Source organism: Coturnix japonica, chromosome 14, assembly GCF_001577835.2.
Source record: "Coturnix japonica isolate 7356 chromosome 14, Coturnix japonica 2.1, whole genome shotgun sequence".
In the NCBI taxonomy this organism is placed as follows: domain Eukaryota; kingdom Metazoa; phylum Chordata; class Aves; order Galliformes; family Phasianidae; genus Coturnix; species Coturnix japonica.
In genome coordinates this window covers 6,315,064-6,334,714 of record NC_029529.1, presented here as the reverse complement: position 1 = coordinate 6,334,714, position 19,651 = coordinate 6,315,064, and the positions used below count along the sequence as shown (strand labels likewise).

Sequence of the window (19,651 nt, the reverse complement as noted above, 5' to 3'; positions counted from 1 at the left end):
GGGCACTAAGCAATTAGGGCTCCTATAAAATTGCCAGCTAACACACCTTCTTCCCCACTGCTTACAGATGGGGCTGGGCTTGGTTTTGGGGACACCCTTTGTGAGGATGAAATTCTGCTCCCTTTGTTCATAGCTTATTTTAGCTTTGATTATCTGGGACCAGTCCTCATGCCCAGGAGCCTTCAGTGCAAATGCCAGCGGCCCTGTCCTGGTCTGAGCCATGTCCTGTCCCAGTGCCATGGCGTGCAGGGGGCAAGCGGCACGTGGAGCCTGCATAGCATTACAAAGCAGCCCTGCGAAGTACCTGCCTTCCTCACCTGTCTGAACTGCTACTGAGCTGCAGATGCCAAAGACGCGGCTCTTTCAAGATCCAATACCGTAAAGCTGCAGTAGCCTCCGAAGAGGCTCCAGCCCCGCAGCAGTGCCCTCCGTCGGGGTGCCCCAGCCCGGCTGTTCCCGTTCATTCCTCATCGAGCTCCTCCGAGCGCTCCCCGCACCCGCAGCTTCGCCGCAGCCCGGACCGGGAGCGGTGCCGTGGCCGGGCGGGGGCTGCCGCGGGGGAGGGCGGAGGGGCTGGAGCGGCGCCGGGTTTCCGCCGGGCGGGAGGCGGAGCGGGAGGCTGCGGGCCGCGGCCCGGGCGGAGCGCAGAGCGGAGCGGAGCGGGACCGGGGCTGTCAGCGCGGGGAGCGGAGCCCACGGGCCGGGAAACGCCGCGGGAGCAGCGCGCACCGCAGCGCCGAGGGGAGCACGCCATGCGCTGAGCCACGCGGAACGGGACGAGCGGAGCGGCGAGAGCGGAGCGGAGCCGAGAGCGGGGCGCGGCCGGGCCCGGGCCGGGCCGGGGGAGAGGCGGAACGGGGCCATGCCATGCCCGTAGGAAGAGATGCCTTTTGGAAATGGAGACACTGGAACACAGCGCAAACATGGCGTCCCCGCGGCGCGGCTGCCCCTGTCGGGCTGGTGCCTGCTCTGCTCCCTGCTGTGCGGGGGGCTGGTGGCCGCCAGGACCCCCCCGGCCCCCTCCTGCCAGCCCTGCGCCTCCGACTGTACCTGCGCCGGGGGCCGGTCCGGAGCCGCCTGCATCGCCAACTGCTCCGCGAGGGGCCTGGAGCGGCCTCCGGGAGTCCCGACCGCCGCCACGGCTCTGTGAGTACCGCGGGGCCGGGGATGGGGCTGGGAATAGGGCTGGCACGGAGCGCCGCTTTCCAGCAGTTGTTCACGGCTTTTGCGTGAGTCTACAGGAGGTTTTGTTGGAGATCCGTTGCATGACAGCGGGGACAAACATGGAGCCGGCTGAGAAAGTTTGGTGTGCGGAGGTGGCAGCGTTAGAGCTGTGCAGAAGTGGCCCAAGTGGTGCAAAAGGGAAGACAACTCCGGGCTGTGCAACACGCGGGTCCCAACCAATAGTGGTCGTGGGGATGCATTGGGCTCTGCACCTGAAGAACAGTTTTGGGGTTCTACCCAAACCAAGTGATGCTGTAATGCTGTGTGTGGGTCCCATCGCAGCCACCCATGGGAACACAGCCCACAGGCATTGCTCCCCGTGGAGGAAAAGCTGTGCTATCTGGAAATGTACAGGGACACTAATTGCTTAGTGTTTAATTGTGCTTTTTGCACTGTGACTGCATCCGAGAGAGCTGGGATGTTTCTACCCTTAGAGGTGTTGTTCTGCTTTGGGGTTGGGTACAGAGGGAAATAGCTGCGTTGTGACGCCAGCAGCTGGATGTGGTTTCAACACTACTCTGTTAACAGCAGATTTAAGGGACTCAATTAACAAGTTCACGTCAAAGTTTAGTGATGAAAGCTCTCAGATGAGATGGGTGATGCTTGTGTCCCAATAGTTGTTTTGGGATATTAAAGAGGTGTGTGCCATGCAGGGCATCATCACGGTTTGCACGCAGAGCCGTGAAGTTACTGCATGATGTGAAAAACAGAGGCAGGGGAGAGTGGGGAGGGAGGATTGTTTTGAACCTAAATTTGTTTTCTAGAGGGAGTAACTTTTCTTGAGGAGACGAAAGCTGTGAGTGATTGGTGCAGGGGGGATGACACAGACTGGGATGATGGAAGGATCTCACAGGAACAGAGTTCTGCTGGGTTTCAGTAGGATGAGGACCTGCTTTTCTGAGTGTCTACTTTGTGCTGTCAGTATAAAAGAAAAAGTATAGGAAGAGTCGCACACAGCACAGTGAGCATTAGGTTACAGACCTAACTAACTTCAAGAAAACACACACATCTGTAAATCCAGCAGATGAGGCGTTTCCAAGTGTTTCCTTACATGACATCCTTTGGCTTTTCCAGACAAATCCATGGCTATTCGTTATTGTTGCAGAAAGTCCCCAGCTGGGGGAGGCTCGGTGTCATTTGGGGCTCCCTGATGCTGTCAGCTGAGGTTCCCCTGTGACAGGAGTGGGACATGTCAGTGCTTTGCTGCTCCCTTCTGAAGGCTGTGACAAAGTTGTTCATTTGGCTCGTTAAGGGCTTGGGGTTATGACAGTGTTTTTAGGATTATTAATTTCAAGACCACGTCCTGTTTGTGACTGCTCCACTTACTGTTTTTCAGAGGAGCTGAGTTGTAGAAGCTCCCATAACATTCTGGGTTAGGTCCTGTGACACAGTAACAATTTGAGTTGGGTTGGAGTTGGGGAGTGCAGTGTGGCTTTGCTCTGGTGATATTCTGGGGGTGGTGAAGTCGTGCTGCTGCAGCACCTGGATTTCCTTCAGGGTGAAGTTTACTGCCCTGTTCTACCTCTGGCATGAGAGTGAGGGCAGCTGTGCTTACATTGCCATCATAAGCAGGATGGATGTACAGCTGAGTTTGGGTTGGGTGAGGGGGGATTCCGGCTCATGGTGCAGTTCTGTGATCAGCTTTATCATGTACTTCATGTTCCTTTTATTGAACACCAACACATAAATGGTTCTTTTAGCAATACACTGCTGGTTCTCTCATTAGAGGAAAAAAAATATATCTCGGCAGCGTATGACTTCTTAGTTAGTCTGAAATGAAAACTGCCTTTGAGAAGCAGAGTTCAGGATCCCCAAAGCTCCCAGTTGTGCAGTAGGTGTGTGCTGGCTGTTGTGCTGACCACTGTGATCCCATGGCTCTGATGGACAAGGCCTAGAAAATGAGTGTCTCTCATATGCACATCACAGACAACAACTTTCAATAAGAGAATGCCAACTTGGGCAGAACTATTTCTGTAAGCACAGGAGCACCTTCTCATGTAGGGGATTGCTCAGGCAATACACAGCACTGCTCTCACCATATCCAGGCAGCCCTGGAGCTGAGCATCAACCCATCCCACTCCTGCAGCTGAATTCTCAAGCTTTGCATTTCTGAGCTTCTCCAGCTGAGGAATGCTTTGCTCTGATCTCAAGCTCTCCGCTTTCAGGGTGCGGGGTTTTGTTTCATGGTGCGACTTTAATGTGTTGTGGGATGCTCCTTTTGTTCCTCAGCCAGGAATAAATCTCGTCATGATTTTCTGACTTTCCCTTGCAAACATGCTGGCTATTTCTGAGACATCATAAGTGTCGTGGCAGTTTTGGAGTGGAGATAAGAATCGCCGTTTGTAAGGCTGTGGAAGTGAAACTCCCTTATTTTTCCTTCATTGATGCGGAGCAGGATCATAGAGGCTGCTGAAGCTTTGCAGATCTGAGATCATGACTTTCATATGAAACCCAGCGGGCCATTTTTGTAGACTTGATGGTCAGCCCTGGGGTTGCACTGCCCAAACCTAAGGATAAACAGATTTTACAACCTACAGACTGTGCTATTAGAAATCAGAGGAGCTGGCAGTGATTAGTAGGTGCCGGTAGTGCTACGTGAAAAGCTTTTCCAAGGCTCAAAGTGTCTTCAGAAGCTATTGGAGAAAAAATAATCCAATTAAACCTGAAATCCAGCGCAGGTATAACCACAAACAGTGGAGTGTCTGTACTGTGGTGTCCAGCCCACAAAGGGGAAATAGATTAACTTAAAAAAAAACCCTTAACTTGGAGTGCCATTCTCATAAGAAGCCATATCCACAGTGAAAACAAAGCTGTGCTTCTCTTTTGTAAGGAATTTTGGAGGGGAAAAAAGGCCCAAATGAGGTGCTAGATAAATATTTTGCAAACAAGGTTCATTCAGCCCAGGGAAGGGACCAATCACGTCAGTGACTGCAAGTGCAGTTAAAGCTCCAAACAAGGAGGCAATTCTGTATTTTTCTGTCTGAGCATAATGGTGTCTGGTGTTCACAGAGTGCCTCTGGAATGGCATCGCAGCAGCGCAAGGTCTGGGTTGACTGGAGAGTCTAGAAGCTCTTATTCACTCTGGAGAGATGATGGGAGTGTGATAACTTGTGATGCTACTAGAAGGGAAGGTTGTGTCAGTGCCCACATCATATTTTGAGGTTGCTCTGAAATCTGGTATATTTTTGACCAGGTCTCTCTCAGGCTTCCCCCAGCTACCCCCATTGTGCTCTCACATACCGTGCGTTTAAAGAGCAAATCACTGCATCAGAAGGCAGTGTGAAGCTCCCATCTGGTTTGCTAATGCCCCTTCCCTTTTTGCTAGTTAGCGGAATTCCTTGTTTTATCTCTCATCGTGCTGCAGTTTTCACTGTGGTTTCCACACTACGTCTCTGTGTCATCCTTTTTTCATTTCTTCAGGCTTTGTTGTCTTTTGATTGATCACTGTAGTTTGGCCTCATTTTGTGCCTTGCTTTTATCTGTCCTGTGTGTCCCCAGATGTTTCTCAGGGCTGCAATGAGTGAGGGCTGAGAGTAAAGCATGTGTGCCATGGCCAGGAGTGGGCTGGGAGATGCATGGGAACTGAGTATCACAGAGTAGTTTGAGTTGGAAGGGACCTCTGAAGGCCATGTGGTCTCACTCCCTGCATTAAGCAGGGACACTCACAGCTCCATCAGTGCTCACAGCCCCATCCAGCCTGACCATGGGTGTCTGCAGGGATGGGGCACCACCACCTCTCTGGGCACCCTGTGCCATTCCACACCATCCTTAGCATAAGGAACTTCTTCCTTATATTCAGTTCAAATCTCCCCTGAATGACACCAAGGCTGGGAAGCTGCCCTGGCGCTGGACCCACCTCCATGCTGTGCTTTGTGCTACTGCCTGTCCCAGCATCTTGGACCTTCCAGGCCTTACTTTGTAACACATGTTAAAGGATGAACTTATTTTTTCATGTCAAAAAGCTGATGTTTTCTTGGGCACTGAATCTATGTTGGTGTGTTTGCCAATACTAAAAATATCAAATTGAAGCATAACATTAGTTTTTGCTTTATAAACAGCACAGAAAGCAGAAAAAAAAAAAAAAAAACAAAACCCAACAACCAAAAAGAAACAAAAAAACCAACACATGATTATAACCATTCCCCCCCTTTTTAAGGGTAACTATTAGGAAGAGCCTCAGCAACATGCGAGCTGACAATCCATAGTGTTTGTGGTGAATTATAGGAGCTGTGACCAGCAGACAGATTCTGTTCTTGCTTTCCAGCTCCCTTCTCCCAAAAGATTGCCTCAGTTTTGATGATGTGCTGCCACTGCATTAAAGCAGAGAGAATCAAAACAAAGCTAAGCAGTATATCTTCAGTCAGCTGCTTCCTGCCATCTGACAGAGAGAACAGTTCCCCTCAGGTTAGGAATGAGCCCGTCTTTTTGGCTCCCCAGCATCAGGCCTGCTAAAAACTTCAGTGAGCTGAGATCAGAGAGGAAGCTTCAGATGTGGTGTGCTGTCTTCAGTGCAGCATCAGTTTTAATTTAATGAGAAGCCGGTGTGATATGCTGGCTTGGTAGCAGTGCTTGAAGGAATGATGCTCAGCTTGTAGCAATGAGCCTCCTGCTTTCAGTCAGGGTGCGTAGTTACTGCTATGCCCTGCGTTACCTCCACCCTGGGCTCTGCACTCTTACCCCCTGTGCAGAGAGCTCCTTGTATCAAAGCCCACCCTTGGCTCAGTGAAACGTAGCTTTGCATGTCTGAGATGAAGTCACCAGCTCTAATCACTTGTTTGAAACTCAAGTTTGCAGGGTGGAGTTTGCAGCCCATGCTGGAGCCTATGCCCTCTTCCTGGGGTGGACATCACCAACTGCGCTCGCAGAGCCCCCACCATCACCTCCCTGCTTCCATTGCAACATCTGCTGGCAGTGTTGGCCCTGGCTGCTGCTCTGTGCTCCTCTAGCAGGGAGGTGGATTTGGCAGATCCCTGAAGTGAAATGAGTTTTTCACTGTAGCTCCGTTTGAGGCAGACAGAGGAGCCTCTCCTTCCTTTGCCTTGTGGGTTGGATGTGTTTTTCTGCCTGGACAGGGGATACTGATAGTGCTGGGAATGGGTTAAAGAGGTTCTGCTCCAGCCGAGTTAGGCAGTGCTGGGAGTGGCTCTCTAAAAAGAGAATCTGGGGTGTGGATTGAGTCCTCCTGAGGGAGGAACAGGGGAACAGCTAAGCCTGGGAAAGCGAGAGCTGAAGCATTGTGTTGGCCAACATTTTTAGTTTCTCTCTCAAAGCCACGCCTCGGGAAGGAGGTGGAGTGAGCACAGCCCAAAGCATGCGGGTTTTGGTGAAGGTCAGGTTGGTATGAGCCCCTCTGAGTCCAGACCCATCAGAGACCTCATGTGGGAGCCACGTGTGACCCTGCAGATCTACAGTGGCCAGCTGATGGGCTGCGGGAATGTGCTGTGAGCGCAGCACGGGCAGTCAGGGGGATCCTGGGGTCACACTGCAGTAATGGGAGCTCACGAGTCCCTCTGAAAAAAAAAAAAGCGATTGTTCTTCTTTGTGTATTTATTTTCATAGGGCAACCTCATGTTGCTTGAAAGAGCGCTTCCACAAGTGGCTATTTTTGTACTCCTCTGTTCATCAGCTTGCCTCGCAGCTGGGCTGGGTGCCTTTTAAGAGTTGAATGCAGTTTAGCCTTTCCAAGCGTGGCTTGGATTAAACAGATGTTTCAATTCCCATCCCCGCAGCTCATGCTCTCCCGTGCTGCATTTCCAGCAGGAGGACATCAGCTCTGGCATGCAGGCCCTGGCTGAGGCCCTTAGGGCTTTTCAGCTCCCCGGTGTCCACATACTGGTCAGAATTGCTGTTTGCGTCGAGGGGAAGCACATGATTCTTCAGCAGCACCTGCATGCAGCCCAGGGCCGGCACCCCGTGTCTGGCTGGCAGCAGACACCGGCGCGCCGTCAGAACGGGAATGTTGATGGGTTTTGCCTCATGAGTTGCTTCTGTGCTATTGCTTAATGGCTTTCACATGCAGAGGCTGTGGAGCTGTTTGCGAGCAGACAGAACCATCCGAGCCAGGCTCTACAGCCAGTGCCAGGCAGTCGGTGGGGCGATAGGAATAATAATGATGGGCCCCATCCTGCAGTGCATGCTCCCAGCACAGTCTGTGTGCCACATTTCCTCTCCTGGGACTTAGAGAGCTGCAGGAACGGTTGGAAACCTCAATGAGGTGCAGAGTGGAGTCTCCAAAAAAAGTGTTGCAGCCACATCTGTTCCACACAGCTATGCTTTTGACTCTTTAGACACCATTGTAAGCCTGCTTTTGTTGTCACAAATAAGAGGACAGGGGTTTGGGGACAATGTCTTGCCTTGCCATTGTCGGACAGTTCCTTGTGCAAGAGACAGCCAAGAGACAGGTCTTACCCAGGACATGCAGATGGTCCAGGCAATCCTGCAAAAGCCTGAGCTTGGATGTGGGCACTTGGCTCTGAGATATTAACGTACCTTCTGCCATTCTGATAACAGAGATGGTTTCAGCAGGTCAGTGATTTGTGTCGTGAAACTGCCCTTGCACCTAAGCATAGCACAGTTACAAAGAAATCACCTGCTATTTCCTAAAGCACAATGAAGCTGTCATAGCAATATGATGCAGGGTGATTCACCAGGAGAAGAGTTTCCATTGGAAAATATCTTGGCTCCCCATCAGACCTCGTGAAGCAGTCTTGGAGGATGGCTCGTTATTGCTACCTTGGTGGTTTTCTAAAAGAGGACTGTTAAATAAACAACAAGTTGATGAATCCATAGCCAGGATTCCTTCTCAACTATTTCACATGTTGGTGTGGGATTCTTTTTGCTTTTGTTTGTTTGTTTGTTTTTAGTAAAGATTCCCTGTCCCCCCAGATCCAGGAAGTGACCGAAAGTAGTCACTGAATTGAACAGAGTGACGCTGGCCAGAGATTCATAAGTAATGAATTAAATCTGTGAAGATCAAAGGTTTCTATCAGAGTGTGGGAACATTATTTTATTCCAACAGAGGGAAAACATGTAATCATTGGCTTTATGGACTGAAGTCTGTCAGGATTTGCAGTCTCTGATTGCATGGATCAGTGCAAAATTTGTGTCAGAAGCCATATAAATGTAGTGAAGACAAAACTGGGGTAGGAGAGGCAGAGTTGGGACTGTGATAGTCTTTGTGTTGCCTTAGGAGAATTGACTGTAGCTAACATAAGTGGTGGATTGGGTACACAATGTAACACCAAGCTAATGGATTTCTATGAGCAAAACAGGGAAAAAAACTCAATAACAACAAACTGCTACTTTGTGCAGTAAAATTGTTGCAATTTGCAGAACTTACAAGGACAAGACCAGGGAAACAAAGCTTGGGTGGTCCTCGAGGCTCTGCTGGACAGACAGAATATAGTTCCCAAGTTTTAATCCCAATGGAAGACACCTCATTTTTACAGGGGGTGCCAACAGCACCATTCATTCTTGATTTTGTATTTCATATAAGGTGGAACAACTCCAGCAGCACAGCAGCCAAAGCCTGAACTCTGAGGCCTTCAGCCCTCACAGCTGCCCCTGCTCTCTCGTTGCCATCAAGTCATTGCTTGAGCATTTGTTGTCTTACCAGCACTTCCAGGAGAGTAAGGGTAATAATGTCACTATCTATGGACAGTTTGGTTTCTGATTACATGCACAGATTGCATCTGATACATCCACCAATTGAAGTTGCATTGCCTCAGCTTTGCACTGGAGTGCCGTGACCCGTATTATACACTCAGAATGGAGGATTACCCTTTGGCATAATTTAGACTTTGAATCATTTAAAGTGTTAATTACAGCTGGCCATCAGATCTCTACACCAAGCCAGCAAAGCCCTCTGAGGCATTTTGCCTTCCTTTGGACTGAAAGTGATACCTCTGAGTCTGTAGCTTGATCCTATAACTTTGTAGAGAGCTGAGAGAGGAAACTGCATTTGGAAATGAATCTCCCACAGGACACAAAACTTCCCCCAGAGCAGATGAACTCTCAGTCTGCTTGAGAAGGACATTTACAAGTCATCAGGGTGTCCTGGATCTCTTGATGGCATGAAGGCCTACCCCAGCTCCTCTCCTCTTGCAGGTGGTTGATCCCATCAGTGACATGGAGGCTTTTTATCCCTGTGCTTGCTTGACCTCAAGTCCTGTCCAATCCCATGGTGAGGGGAAGTGGAAGTAGAGTGTTGTGCATGGGCTTGCTTTGCAGTTCCTGGGATTGCCAAGTTCTGCAGGAGCCATGATGGTTGTGTACAGCACACATAAGGCCAGGCCTTGTTGCCACCTTGTTCCTCCCCTTCACAATCAGGGAACTGAAGTGCATATCTTACTTTGGAAAGAGAGCTGGGCTACTGAGGGCAGTGTTGTCCTGCAGTGGGAACATGGGGGCACAAGAATTGTTCCTTTTGTTTTCAGCTCATAGCCTAGTTGTGAGGGCTGGGTTGTCACTGAGTGCTGCACTCCGTTTCCTCTGTCAGAGCAATGAGGTTGATGGTTCCTTGCCTTGCGGGAGTACTGTAGTGGTTATTTATGTGAATTAAGTGCTTGTGGAGGGCTTAAGTGCTTGGCTGCTGGATAAATGCCCTTTGTTTCTAATTTGTACTTGCTTGGTGCTCTGCCATCCTTGTGAGAAGGCAGCAGAACATCGTCCTGTACCAAATCTGAGGATGCTGAATCTGCAATCTGAGCAAGGCACAGGGCATGGCAGCAAAACACTCATGCTTGCTTGTTTTATTGGTTTATTTGTATCCTCTGTCCTGCCCTCCTGGCCCTGTTTTTGCTTCTGCCCCACCTTGCCATCATCCCCAAAATGTAGCTTTCTGCTTTGCTTCCACATCCTGTGGCAGGTATGGCAGCCAGCTGGATCTCATCGTGCTGCTCTAACCATCGTTTTTTCTTCTGAATGCAGCTGAACAAAGAAAACTCTGGTTTTCTGCCCAGTTTTATTTTAGCTTCAAGCCAGTGCCATCGGTTTTTAAACAGGGACGTCCCAGCCCCAAATCTGTGCTGAGTCCAGGGTGCCAGCTCCTGAGGAGAACACAGATGTGCTCTGCAGGCCCCTCAGGGAAAGGACGTGGGGCTGGGAGGGTTTTCCTCACCAGCAGCGTTTTGAGGAGCCAATAAGTGCAGCCCCAGAATGCAGATGCAGAGATGGCTGTGCAAGGCCGGGGCCATGTTGCTGGCAAAGGACATCCTGTGCCCACCCAGCAGGCCTGCAGCCATGTCTGTCGGCCCCACTGTCCTATGTGGAGTGAAGGGTCTGGGCTGAACCTCCAGGGCTGCTTCCAGAGCACCCTACTGCAGCTGGACTCCATTTTGCCTCGTCTGGGTGCCATTTTCTTGCACTTTGGGCTATGACAACAGCAGAATGAGGCTTTCTTGCCTCTTACCTATACCAGTCTATGGTGATGTGCTGGAACAGGCTGCCCAGAGAGGTTGTGGATGCCCCATCTCTAGAGGTGTTCAAGGCCAGGTTGGATGGGGCCCTGGGTGGCCTGGTCTAGTATTAAATGAGGAGGTTGGTGGTCCTTGTTCCTAGTAGCACAGTATGGCTTTGCTGTGATTCATTTTGCTGTGAGGGGAGCAACACCTTGTCATTCCATTGGTTTGCTGCCTTGTAAAGAGCTGTCCTTGCTCCAGACCCTGTCCCTGGTGTGCATGACAGGCCTGTCTCTGCAGCAGAGACTGTTCCTCCATGGTGACCTCCAGGAAGCAGGATCCATTTAGGGAAATTTGGTGTGACAGGAGGAACAATGTTTCATCATGAGTTTGTGCTGGGGTTCTGGATTAATCATTACTGCACTTAATGTGTTTTAGCTCAAAGCCAGAACCGTCCACATCACCTGACCATTCTGCAAGCAAAACCAATGGGATATCAGATTTTGGCATGGCTTTGCTACCCGGAAGTGGGGTTTCTGCAAGGCATGAGAGAATGGAGAGCAATGGTTAATCGGCAGGATGGAGTTAATCGTTCACAGAATTCCTTAGCTACAAACTCTTTCCTCAGTCATTTTTTTTTTTGGTGCATTGCTGGAAAGGAAATCGGGGTATGCGAAGCAAAACCATACTTAACAAGTCACAGTAGCCCTGGTGTATGTAGGATTTCTTGCTCTCTGCTGAGGTGGAGCACTCTTGTGGGAGGGGATGCTTAAATGAGCTGATAGAGCTGAGCAGTGCTGGGAAATTTGATATATCTGCACCTTTCTCTTTGGATGCACATACAAGAGATGGAGATTGAAGAAAGAAACGTCTTTTACCTGTGTGAGACCCAAGGCAAAGAGCTGTATTTTTTTTCTGCAATAGTCAGTGGTATCACCAACACCTCAAACAGAAGTGGGAAAACTTATCTTAATAAACTAGCTAGGGTGCAGTTACTCACAAGAGTCTGGTTCCTCCAGCCAAAACATGAGTCAGCCACCTCTCATAAATCTCAAGATTAAAAATAACAAAAAAGAAAAAGAAAAAGGAAAAAAAAAAAAAAAGTCAAATGTTGCCTTGAGCCTGAAGTCCCATGTAGGAGACATTTGGAGGATGTTAAAAAAAAAAATAATAAAAAAATTAAAAAAATCAAGAAAATGGAAGGAAGAAAAGAGAGATTATCATTTGATGTCATGATTCTAGAAGACAGGCTTTGGGAACCCACTCCTTCTCATATGACTAAGCACAGAACATCCTCTAAGCCCCTTTTTTTGGGTAGAAGTGGGTTGGGGAATGGTCGTTCAGAGCCTTGTACCATGGGAGCAGATATAGGAGCTGCTTAGGATTCAGGTGAGGTTGGTAAGGGTTTTCAGACTGCTAAATGGGCAGCTGAAATCAGGGCCATTTTTAGGGGATTAATCATGTGGTCAGATGGATTATATGACATTTCTGCTGTTTAGAGGTAAATATTTAATCTATAGGTAACCCAAGGCTGAACTGATTTCTGTGCCAAATGGAGCTAGCCTTCCATCCAGGCATCTGAGTCTGCCCTCCTTCCTTCCAGCTCTGATTCACCTCCCAGACAACACTCAGACCTTGAGAAATTCTGTTCCCGAGGTTCTGGCTTTTGCTTCTGTCTTTACAGAGTGTGGAGTTGGTGATGTGACATGCCCAGCTGTGACAGAGCTGCTGTCTTCTTCAGAAGTGCTGAGTGTAAAATGTGTGACTGCAGTCAGGGGGCTTGATGATGATTCAGGCTGTATTTCATACATAGTACCAAGCTGAAGCGGCATAAAGTGTTTAATAGGGAGGACTGTTCAACTGGATACTGCAAGCTTGCTCTACAAGCACATAGGTAGGGGAACAGATTTAGATTTCTGTGCAGGTAGAGCTTGTGAGCCTTTGAATGCCAAGACCAGTGAGTTGTGTCAGCCCCTCGGGGTGTGCACGTGGACTGATTACTTGTGTATCAGCTTGTTTCCTACTTGAAATTGCAAACAGTAATTGCTCACTGTAAGCTACGCAGACTTCCTCTGTGGCATCTTATTAGGTAGTGTAGTTAGCAGGAGAGCAGAGGGAGTGTTTTGAAGTGCACTGGATGACACACTGAACTAAGAAAGAACTGAAGATGCTGTTAGGTGGGGAACTTCTGCTGTGGTTATTTTCCCTACATCTGAGCCAGAAGTTGTAGTTTTGGGGCAGTCTTCACATCAAGACATGTAGGTGATTGCAAGAATAGGGTGGTTTAATTTGCTGGTAGCATCTTGTGTGGCTTCTTTTTTAGTCTTCTCATAGCTAACATTTTCGTACAGGCATAATGTCAAGTTGCAGCAGTGGATTTTGCAGATGCTGCTGCTGTCAGAGCCCTGCTTTTCTCGGGTATCAAAAGCTTTCAGTTTCTAGCCTCTGAAGAAGTGGTTTTTGACTGTTGAATGTCTGAAAAGCCTTATATAAAATCTCTGTGGGATGAGATTTCTTGCTTCAGCTTCCTTTCCTATTCTGAATTCTCTCTACTCCTGCCTTGACCAAGAAGCTGCCCATGGAGTGGCTCACTGGGCTGATAGCTTGTTGGTCATGGAGGCTGCAGTACTGGAGTTCTCTGCTATTGTTTCACTCTGCTGCAATAGTTGCAGTTGGCCCCACTGAATCAAGGGATGTTGCCACTTGTCCCTAAGCTCAGTAACAGAGTAGCTGGTGAGCTCTTATCCCTGTTACACCCACATCCAGAGCACTGTTTATCACTCACCTGGGATTGCGCTGCTCTGTTCTGCTCTGCTGTCTGCTGTGACAGGCAGATGGAGCCAAAACAAGCCAAATAAGAGGGAAAAAATAACCCAGTTGGTGTTAGTCAGGCTGCAGAAATGTGTTAGCAGATCAACAATGGCCTTAAACACCTAGTGGGATCCAATTTAAACCCATAAAAGTGAGGAAGTCCGGACTTGGAGCCTGTTCTACCTGTGTGAGCAGCCATGCTTGTGATAGCTGTGGCACAAGCAGGCTAGAAAGCATTGGGATTTTGGTGGGTTTTTTTACCCCATTAAGCAACTGTCATTTGTTTCCAAGGATTTGATTTTATTGCTCCTCGTATTTCACACAGCAGGAAATTAAAGAAAAAGAAATATACAGGACACCTTAGAAGTTTCATTTGCTCAAATCATGTTGAATGTAGGAGCTGGGACTCCAGCTGCCTTCCTAAAAATGGTGTAAGAATTGACGATTCGGAATGTAATAAAATATATATGAAATCCATGATAAATGCTTTGACAGAAGAGCCATAAACCCAGAGTGTGACAGCTGTGGGAGATGTTCTATTTGAGTGTTTGGAGTTGAAGGTTTTTCCCGTTCTGACACTGCCACTGATAGAGGGTTTCTTTGAAAAACAAAAACAAAACTCTGAAGTTAACTGGATTGGAAAGAGTTTAATCCATGGGAGATTCCTGGGGTGGGAGTGGAATTGCTGTGCCACTCTCCTGGGCGTCAGACTGAACAGTGTATTGGGCTGACTCTGTACTAATAAAGATCAGCATATTCTGTTCCTCAATCCCTTTTCCTTGGGAGAAGTTCAGGCATCTGAGGTCAGGAAATCTGTACTTGTGTGTTACACTGGAACACCAGTCACAAGTATCAACCCCTTCTTGCATTTTCAATCAAGCTCTAAGCACTCACAAATGGCTTAGAGCAAAAGGCTTCTAGACCCCATGGGAGCTGGGGAGCTGGCCTGCCTGTGGAGAACCCAAAATGCATAGCACACTTTGCAGCCTCCCTGTCTCCTATTAGAGGTATCGCAGGAGTTGCAGTCCCTTGGTGCAGAGTGAGGACTGAGCTTTGCAGACGTCCTGCTGTGCGTCTGCCTGCAATAGCTGGGGGGACTGTGCAGTAGGAAGAACTTGCCAGACATGGCAGGCATCTCTCTGAGTTTTCTTGGCAGGAGGGTGTGGAAAATGTTGGAAAGGAGTAGTGGAGCAAAGGCAGTCTGCAGCTCAGTCTGCCTCCAGATCAGACGTGTGCACTGAGCTGGGAAGTTCTGCGTCACACGTTTCTCAGTCCTTCTGCCTGTGTAAAATCCCTATTTGGTCCCTGTGATACTTACCATCCCTACGTGCTTCTAGTTTTGTTTTATTTGAGGGGGATACAGTAGCTCTCTGACGGCCTTCCAAGAAATAAGAAGGAACAGGCATTGTATTAATCCGGAAGGCCCTCAGGGTCTTTGTCTTCCTGAACCCACCAACTAATACTCAGCACAGCTTCTAGCAAGTCTAAGCTGCTGTTGTATGGAGAGAGAAAGAGGAGTGCAGTCAGTGTGGGTTGTTGCTGTTAGAACGGGTGCAACTGGGCAGCATGGCTTGGCTGAACAAGGGACAGTTTTTGTCTTTTAGTACAAAAGCAGTGTGGCCTTTTCTGACCACAGGTGCCTGGGCTGTGGTTTTCTGTCCTGCTGGAAAGCATCATTCCCTGCCATTCTGTTCTCCCTGACACACACATAAGGTACCTACCTGTCTGTCTGTTGGGGCCTTGACCTGAATGGAGATGGCTCAGTCCTGCTGCTCTGGCATTTGCTGTTGTCTCAGAAAGATCTGGGCTTGATCTCACCAGCAGAAAGCATCAGTGCCACCTGGCAGGTGTGCAGACTATGTGTCAGACTCACATCAGCAGGCTGAGGGAAGATTCAGGGCTTGCTCTGTGGCACTGCTTTCCTATGACACTGGTGATTCTTCTGCCCAGCTTAAGCTCTGCTTTATTGCTGGATTGCACTGTGAAGTAGCAGCGGCATTTCTGTGGTGGATGACATAATTCCTGTGCGTGCAGTGGGTTTCAGGGAGTTACGTTGGTAATGTCCTTTTGGATCTATCTGAGAGGCAGAGAGGTGCTATGGAAACGTCACGTGTTATTATTATTATATGGGAATGAAATTTGTTATTTCGCTCTTTTGCCTCAGTTTGTGATTACACCATGGAGCAATTTTTAGCCTTGGCAAGAAGGTGATTTAACATAAGACCAAAGATGCAGCTTAACTCAGTGTCTACCATAAATCCTGAGAAACGATGCTGCCGTCTGAGCGACTTGAGAAGCGGTCAGATGTTCCTCCTGCCAGCAGAGCTGATGTAAGGTCTGATTTATGAATGCAATACTTCTTGACATTGCTGCGGTGTCCAAATATTACCAAAGATGTTTACCAAAACCCTCTGGAGTCTCAGTGCGGAGCCTGGGAAGGGATGAGGCTGAATTTACATGTCCTGCTGTGCCAGGCCTCTCTTGGTAACCTTCCAGTCCAGCTCAGGGCAGAGCACTGAGCATGTTGGCATCCACATTGCCAACCACATCGTGTGGGATTGCAGGCTGCTCACCTCCGCTCATCTATGGCCTCTGCCCTCAGTGCTTCAGGCGTTTGGCATTGCTTGTATTCATGCTCTTCTTTCCGTTTTAAACAAAGTAAATTTACTGGCGGTTTGTATTTACCACTAACACCCTCTTATGCAATCACCCTCATGTTTTTGTTTCTTTTTTTTTCTTTTTACTTCTTTTTTTTTTAATCTTCAGTTTATGAAAAATATCAGACAGAAATGGCAGAGTCATTTTTAATGTGATCATTAAATAGATCCGTAGTTCATGGTGGTTGTCTGCCTGTGTCCTTTGGTGTTTCCTTTTGAGTAGTGCTGTGTCAGAGAGGGGGGAGCTGCTCTGCTTTGCTGTAGTGCTCAATAGAAAATGTTGCAACAACAAAACAGTTCGTTTACAGTAGAAAAAGAATCTATGAGGTGGAAAGGATGGCCTTTTCTTTTTGGTCTGTCTCTGCTCCATTGATGTGTGCATTGCAGGGCTTCTGCTGGGCTGCTTCTCCCTTTGTGCCGTGTGCTTTGATAAGTATGTGATGTGCAGTGGGCATTAGGCAGCAGGGAATGCCTGTGGCTGAGGAATCTGTTTCTTGGAACCCTGGAAATAAAAACCAAACTGGGGAAGATTTCAGGTAAATAATGAAGGAAGAATTTCTGAGAGCAAGAATCAGCTCCAGGGGAATGTCCCTTTGCTGCAGCACTGTGAAAGTGGGTGGAGGGGAGGTGGGCAGGCAGTGCATCCCGCATCTGGGATCAGTGCTGGGCTTCTGCCCTGCATCTGTTCTGGTCATGGTGGGTACCTGGGGGAGGGGGGAACATGCAGTCCTTGAGTAGATGTTTACGGTTTGATGTACATGAATGCATTCACCTGGGAAGAAAACATCTCTTGGCTTTGCAAATGAAAAGGAAGAAAAGGAACCTATGTGGAATAGGCTGCCATTGGTGAGGTTCACCCTTGGGCACAGAGCCAGCACAAACACGGGCCATGAAACCACTTCAGCCTTCTTTTGAGGTGTGGAGGGGGATGGTGGTGTTTCACAGGCCTTATTCTGGTCTTGTTTGCCTGGAATGCTTAACCCAAAGTAGCTGAACCACAGCAGTCTTTGCCAGGACACCTCACCAGGGCTCAGGCATTCTGCGTGTTGAACAGATGCAGAGATGTAACTGTGGGCTCTGGGATGTCTCCTGCCTATTCTTCCTGGTATGATTAGGAATTCAGGGGGAAAAAACATCGCAGAAACTGCACGGAAGGGATGCTTGCCAGAAAGGGAGAATAATTAAAGAAAAAGGGTGGCTGTAGTAGTAGAAAAATGCTGATTGTGAATCATCAACTGTCCGTGACTTTCCTGCTGTAAAAGGTTGAGTGGCCCAGTCTGTGTATTTGTGCTGGCAGTGAGTGATCTCTACAATAACAGCCATACCCTGTTTAGCTTTGCTACTATTTGGAGGATCTGTGCCAGGACTTATTGGAATCCCCCAGGCAGGCATTTAGAAGTCTTTAAAAATCACAGGGGGCAGTGGGAGCAAAACCCCTACTCAGTCTCCAGAGAAATTGGCTTTGATTAAAAAAAAAAAAAGTAATCCACAAAAGGATGCTGAAGTGTGGTGAGACTTTTAATAAGAGCTTTTAATGCGATCAGGAAAGGAATACCTCCCAGTAGTACTCACAGGTATTAAATCATTAGGAAGATAAGCAGAGTTGCAAGGCTGTTATTTTCACCCCTCCCCCAAATGGTTTATTCCACATAATAATGATTTTAAAAGGGCTGTAGGCATCAGCCGTGTGGGAGAAAGGAACAGATTGTAGCGATCCTCCCTTTAGCGTGACCAGTAGTATGAAATGAATGGAATTATTCTTTCTGTGATTCTCTCACAATAAAATCAGACCAAATCTGCATTCCTTACTTAGTATTAAGGATAGACGTGCCTTTTCCAAAGCTGATCAGAGATAGCAGTCTGCAGGAACAGAAGGAAGAAGTCTATTGAACGGCTGCTGTGATTTCCTCCTACCTCTGCTCAGTCTGAATTTGAAGAGATGCTCTAGAGATGATGTGTTCTTCACATGCTGACTTGGATATAATATATATGCCAGGGTAGGGGCTGGGCCTGGCACTGAGCTGTGGGTGTTGTGAAGGTTGAGGGCCTTCTGTGCCTTTTCCCAAGGAAGCACAGAATTTCTCCCTTAGAAGAGCTCATCTCCTGCCTTCTGAGCAGTTGGTGGCTTTGGAACACAGCCCCAGATTGCCCAGTCTGGGGCTCCAGCATAAACCCTTCTTGGCAGCAGCAGAAGGAAGAAGTTGCTGTTGCTGGAGGTCTTGCAGTAAAGCAGCACAGAAGCTTAGCTAAAGCCAGCAGATGAAAGCCCAAGAGGGCTTTGACTGAGCCAGAGGTCAGAGGTAAATTGTTTTCATGGCTCTGGACAGGTGGAGGGCAGTCCATGTCGAGGGGGAGAGCAGAGCTGAGAAGAGCAGTGCAGAAGCAGGTTAGCACAAGGTCAACTATGTCTTTCCAGGATAAGCTGATGACTGGACTGGAGCATTCTTCCAGAGCTCTTTCCAGGGATCTGTCCTTTGGTCTCCACCCCATATACCCCCAGATTTGCCGCATTGTGGATTTATCAGCCATTATTATTTGGCAGAAGTGTGGACAGCTATTCTTCACAGGCAGATCATGTTAAAGTCTTGGCTCTTTCCTATCTAGAGCTTAAATTTTCCAAGGAACAGGCAGGGAGTTCGATGTGCAACTCCTGTTTAACCCATGAGAATCAAATGTTTCCTTTTGCCATGTCAGGCTCAGATCATCAGCTGCAGCACTGCTCGTGTGGCGGCTGTGATATCTGCACCCTTTGCACATTGAGAAGCTGCTAGCATCTCTTCATGTACAGCACTGGAAAATGAGTGGATCCCTGGGGTGATGCTGTTGACGTCAGGGATGAATGTGGCCCATCACTTCTTGCCAAGATTTGTTCTAAAATTGCCTGTGATTCTGGTGTTTCAGTGGATTCAGCAGGGAAAAGTCCATCTCCTCTGATAAGGGAAGGATGGCTAAAACCCAGAGTTCAGAGAGTGCTAAAACCAGGAGGGGTTCATAGGAGGACACTGAGCAGACTCTTGTGTACATGAATTCAGAAACAAGTCAGAAATGTGCATCACTTCCTCCAGGCCAGGCACACCATCTGACCTGGGGAGGACCTCCCTTGCTCTGGCAGCGATATCTGCAGACACGGAGACTGGCTGCTTGCTGAAGCATGAAGTATGGGCAGCGACCAGAGCAAAGCCCAGCCTGCTTGTGGCTGGTGGGTCTGATCTGAGTGTTTGAGGAGCCTCAAGAGAAAGATTTCCATCTTCCTGAGAAGCGTGTGGTCAGCTGTCTCTGCTGAACCTCTGTACCTAAACCAAGAGCAATAGATGACTGAGAATTAAGAGAACAAGGGCTCCTCTGCCCATATGCTCTGCCGTTCCAATAGGAAATACAGAGGTAGGGAGAGGAAAAAGTGCTGCAGCCTGCAGTGGCCACGTCCCCTGTGCTGGGGAAGCAAGAGGAACTACCAGCCCTTTCCTTGTGATGGCAAAGAGCTGTGCTTCCTGCCAGCTTCTGCAGGGAACAAGCTGGTGATTGTTTCCCATGCCGGTTTGCAAGGTCTTATGGAGGGGGCAG

At 48.6% G+C, this 19,651-nt stretch overlaps 1 protein-coding gene across 2 annotated transcripts in view; it reads left to right on the top strand.

The window, feature by feature from the left end:
- Positions 1 to 614: 614 nt before the first annotated feature.
- Positions 615 to 19,651, top strand: part of PKD1 (polycystin 1, transient receptor potential channel interacting) — an 81,253-nt gene continuing 62,216 nt past the window's right edge. For both annotated transcript variants that reach the window (XM_015876593.2, XM_015876592.2), the window contains exon 1: positions 615 to 1,146. In XM_015876593.2, coding sequence (XP_015732079.1) covers positions 884 to 1,146 — 263 coding nt within the window. In that variant the 5' untranslated portion in view covers positions 615 to 883. The remainder of the gene's footprint in view (positions 1,147 to 19,651) is intronic.